Source organism: Pteropus vampyrus, unplaced genomic scaffold (assembly GCF_000151845.1).
Source record: "Pteropus vampyrus isolate Shadow unplaced genomic scaffold, Pvam_2.0 Scaffold395, whole genome shotgun sequence".
NCBI classification, from domain to species: Eukaryota; Metazoa; Chordata; class Mammalia; order Chiroptera; family Pteropodidae; genus Pteropus; species Pteropus vampyrus.
Genome location: NW_011889176.1, coordinates 286,710 through 290,884, shown reverse-complemented (window position 1 = coordinate 290,884; position 4,175 = coordinate 286,710). Strand labels below are relative to the sequence as shown.

General features: G+C 64.0%; 1 protein-coding gene across 1 annotated transcript in view; it reads right to left on the bottom strand.

Annotated features, from left to right (window-relative positions):
- Positions 1 to 4,175, bottom strand: part of OCA2 (OCA2 melanosomal transmembrane protein) — a 44,259-nt gene that overhangs the window by 37,721 nt on the left and 2,363 nt on the right. The window contains exons 3-5 of the mRNA XM_023523592.1: positions 3,587 to 3,744; positions 2,910 to 2,992; positions 1,688 to 1,841 (exon numbers count right to left, since the gene is read on the bottom strand). Coding sequence (XP_023379360.1) covers positions 1,688 to 1,841; positions 2,910 to 2,992; positions 3,587 to 3,744 — 395 coding nt within the window. The remainder of the gene's footprint in view (positions 1 to 1,687; positions 1,842 to 2,909; positions 2,993 to 3,586; positions 3,745 to 4,175) is intronic.

The following is a 4,175-nucleotide window of genomic DNA, read 5'->3' as shown; positions in this document are numbered from 1 at the left end:
TGGACAGCGGGTGTCTGTCCACGGTGCTGAACGCAGGTCGCGCCCGCAGAACTCCACGCTGAGCAAGTTCAGGGAAACCGCCGCGTGGGATCGCGCGTGCCCCTAACGTTAATAACCCAGCTACCGTTGGCAGCAGAAAGAAAGAGCTTTAGGAGCCGAGGTAACGGGGAGCTTGGCAGTAAACGGGCTGGGCTGCCACCGCCTAACCTCGCCGAGTCATCTCAGCACTCCTGCAGGGGGACATCTGGACACCGGTCCTCCTGATACCGTTCAGCTGCCACACACCTGTGACGTGGACCCCGAACTCCACCCGAAGCCTCCACTCTCAACTGCAGGCTTGCGCCAGATAGGGGGAGGGTGACAAGTGCACCCCACGAGGAAACGTCAGCCCCATCGGGGTGCGGGATTTCCCACAGGATGGTGAGATAGAGCTCTCCACCAGGAGCTGGTGCACAGACCCTCCCCTCCCCCGGCACACCTGGGCCGCCACCCTCGAAGGTCCCTTGGGAGAGCCTGGGGGCAGGGCTGGCCCTTGGCTAGCATCTGGGTGCCCGGCTTTGGGGCGCTCCCAGATGACAAGGCTGGAACATGGCGCTCTGCCTGGGCCGTCCGCAGAAACATGACTGCCGCTGAGCCCGGGACTCGGGTGGGCTGCGTGTGCCTGTGCGACACCCCCCCAGCCAAAGTCCTGCTCCCCACTCCCCGCTGCGGAGTGCCCTCTTGCCGCTGGCCACGGCGATACGCCCAGCCCAGGGCACTGCCTCTGAGCCTGAGTCCCTCTGGAACACCGCGCAGGGCGTGGGCAGTCATGGTCCTGTCACAACTCCAAACGGGGGTAACGCCGGCGGAGAATAAGTTGGGACAGAAACGCAGAGCACCGGGCCGTGGAAACAGCACCGACAAGTGGACCTTGCTGGACAACTGGGGATGTAACTCATTAGCAACGACCCTCACTGGGCGACTGGACGACCGCATACTCCGGAACGTTCTTGGCCACGTTCTGGAACATTCCTGTGTTATCCCAAGGTCGCTAAGAAACACCCCTCAGTGCCACACCCTGTACTCGCTTCCCAGGCTGGCCTTACAGGAGCCCACACGCAACGTGCCGCTGACATCTGGTTTCACGGTGAGGTCAACAAGGGATCTGCAGCCCAGGCGGTGGCCACACTTTGCTTCATGCTGTGGAAGGCAGAGCCACTAACAGTCCCCAGAAACGGCCGCCGCCCAGGGCAGATCGTCTGTGAAGAGGCGCATCGGCTGAGTGACAGATGGCCCTTCCGTACACACAGCCCGGGAGCCCCGAGTCCCCATCACGTGCACAGTCCTGTGAAGCAGGTAGGGACACCTTGACATGCTTCCCCCCCCACAGAGGCCAGCAGTGTCCCCTCGAGGTCGTACAGTGAGGGAGGGGCAGAGCAAGAGTGAAAAAGTCACGTGCACGTTCAGTTTTCTCAGGTAAGTGCTGGCTGCTTCCACGCGTCAGCTGCCAAGGTCCCGCAGACGCTCCAGTGCGGAGCAATGTCCTACCGGACTGAGGAGGGCATGACGCCTCAGAAGACACACTGGTGCCACCAGTGTCTTCTTGATCAAGAGCAGGATCAAGCCTCCCCTCCCCCGAGCACCCGAAGAGCTGCGGGCCACTTCCTGTGGGCACGGACAAGCCCGAGAGGACAGGTGGGGACACTACCTCGAATATGATCAGCGCGTAGACCCCGGCGAGGATGGCTGCGGCGGCGGTCACCTGTGCGCCCACGCTCGCCCGGAGGTGCTGGTGAGCCAACAGCAGGGGAACGAGCTGGGTCTGCTGGAGGGAGGCCCGGATGCGGATGGAGACGGTCTCTCTGCAGAGTAACGCAACCGCCTTAGCACGGGTGAGGGACAGACCCCACGTCACCAGCTCTGGCTTGCTCCCTCGGCGTCCTGCATGACACAGGTCATCCACCACCACGACCAGAGTCCGCACTGATGTCGCGGCGGTTCAGCCCGATGGCCGGCGGGGAGACAGGGGCCTGAGCTCAGGTGACACAGACGCGCGCCGACAGTTCGCAGGAAGCGGGACGTGCGCACGGGCCTGGCCATTTGACGTCTCCTCCTCCTCCTCACCACACCCCTGACTGCTGCACCTGCTACGAGGCAGCAAAGCCACCTCCTCACATACCAGAGATTCGGAAAGGGCCGTGTGCGACCTGGGAACCACAGCCGGGTCGTCCCCAAGCGTGGCCAAAAGCATGAGAGCAAGAAGCTCGTGAGGACTCAGCGGCACGCGGCACGCTGCCGAACGCTTTTCTCAAAGCCCGGTCAGTAGCTGCTCTGAGTGGAGCTGTGTCCCCCGAATTCCAACCCTCGGAGTGTGACCGTACTTGGACACAGGGTCTTCACAGAGGCGAGTAAGCTAAAACAGTGGCCTTAATCCAATGTGGCCAGCGTCCTTATGAGAGGGGACGGGGACACAGATGGGCACAGAGGGCCAACCACGCGAGGACGGAGGGAGGACAGCGACAAACGCTGCTGACGCCTGAGGAAGTAACTGCCCACTGCTTCCAGCTCCCGGGCTGCGGGCCCAGCAAACGCAGACGGCGGCCGGGGCACAGGGTCCACGTGGGGAGACAGGGCTCAAGGCCGAGGAGAACCCCGGTTTCCTGGTCTCCCCACCACACAGCTTCAGATACTGGTGAAGCTGACGCACAAGCTACAAACACCACTGGCTTCACGGTGGCCCTGCCATCGACCCTCTCGCTTCCCGGCGTGTGTGTCATGACGCCACGTCCTTCGTGCCCACTGTGCACAGGACGAGCATCTCGTCCAGGCCACACAACCCACCTGGCCAAAATTCAGAGTCCCCCAGGTCAAACCTCTTTAGGTGAGCGTGTCCCAGAGGGTCCCCCAGACCCCCGTCACCTGAGACCCACCTGCTCGGCACCTCAAAGATCCTGCTCACCACCAGCCGGTCGCGTCTTCTTGGATTTAAAAATACCGTCCAGTTCTGAGTGACCTGTGAAGTCGAAGGGTGAAATCACGGTCGGGCTTGGGACTTGAACCGCAGTCCACATCCGGCACCGTTCAGGGCAGGGGCTCATTACAATGAGACAAGGACAGAGGGAGGCCGCAAGGCCTTTCACGTGGTCCCACGTGTGGACGCGTCCAGGCTGAGCACAATCTGCCATGAGGAAAGGGACCTGTGTGTGAGACTTGGACTCTGAGCCACCGGGCACCGCAGGAGGAACGCCTGCGGAGAGCCGCTTCCCGCAAACTGGGGTGAGTGGGGAGAGCCACGGGGTCTCGACCTCTCCTGAGCAGGGCCAGATGCAAACAGAGAGGGAGGGGCTGGCTGGCCAAGGGACCAGGCGACATTTGATGGCATGGGCGTGTCCTCGTCCCATGGGAAGGCCCAGGTTCGCCTGCACCCCAGCACTGAGGCCACTCCCAGTCAGAACTCACGGGCATGAGTTTACTGTAACCCACTGGGGAAAGCGGCAGGTGCATGCTGGCCTCATGACAGTGGCCCTGCCTCGCGGCCCCCAACAGACCCACTCAAGGACACTGAGCTCACGAGGAGACGAGGCGGGATTCGACTGGGGAGTGTGACCTGCTGCGGCCGCCGCCGCCTGGAGCCTGGAGCGTCGGTCCGCGTCACCTCCACCACCACGCGCTCCGCGCTCTCGGGCCGCGGGCCACCGGCCGCCAGGGCCCCCGCCAGGTCCACCTGCAGCAGCGTGGAGTCCGCGTGGCCACTGAGGTTCGCAGCTGGGGGCCGTCAAGGGAAACCACGGCACCAGGAGGGGGCACCCAGGGTGCCCACCACCCCCCTGCCACGCCCTCCCCAGACGGTGCGCAAGGAAACACACGCCCGGCATTTCCGGCCGCCGCCACCGCCACCGACCTCGCCCACCCCCGGCCCCTCACCCCACACGCGCCCGACAGTGCACGGCTGGAACCCACTGGGTCACGCCCTAGGCCGTCCTCGCCCCACGCTACCTCTGCGTCTCCCTCTCGCCACCTCCAACGCCCCCCAGGCCCCTGGCCTATGAGGGGGCAGACGGACCGCTGCGTGCGTGAGCACAAACCGCCGTGTCCATGCCCACACCCGAGGGCTCCAGGTCCCTACCGTAAGGTGAGAAATCACAGCGAGGACGAAAGCAGGCACCCGAAGTCAGCTGAGAGACACGCACGGGGGC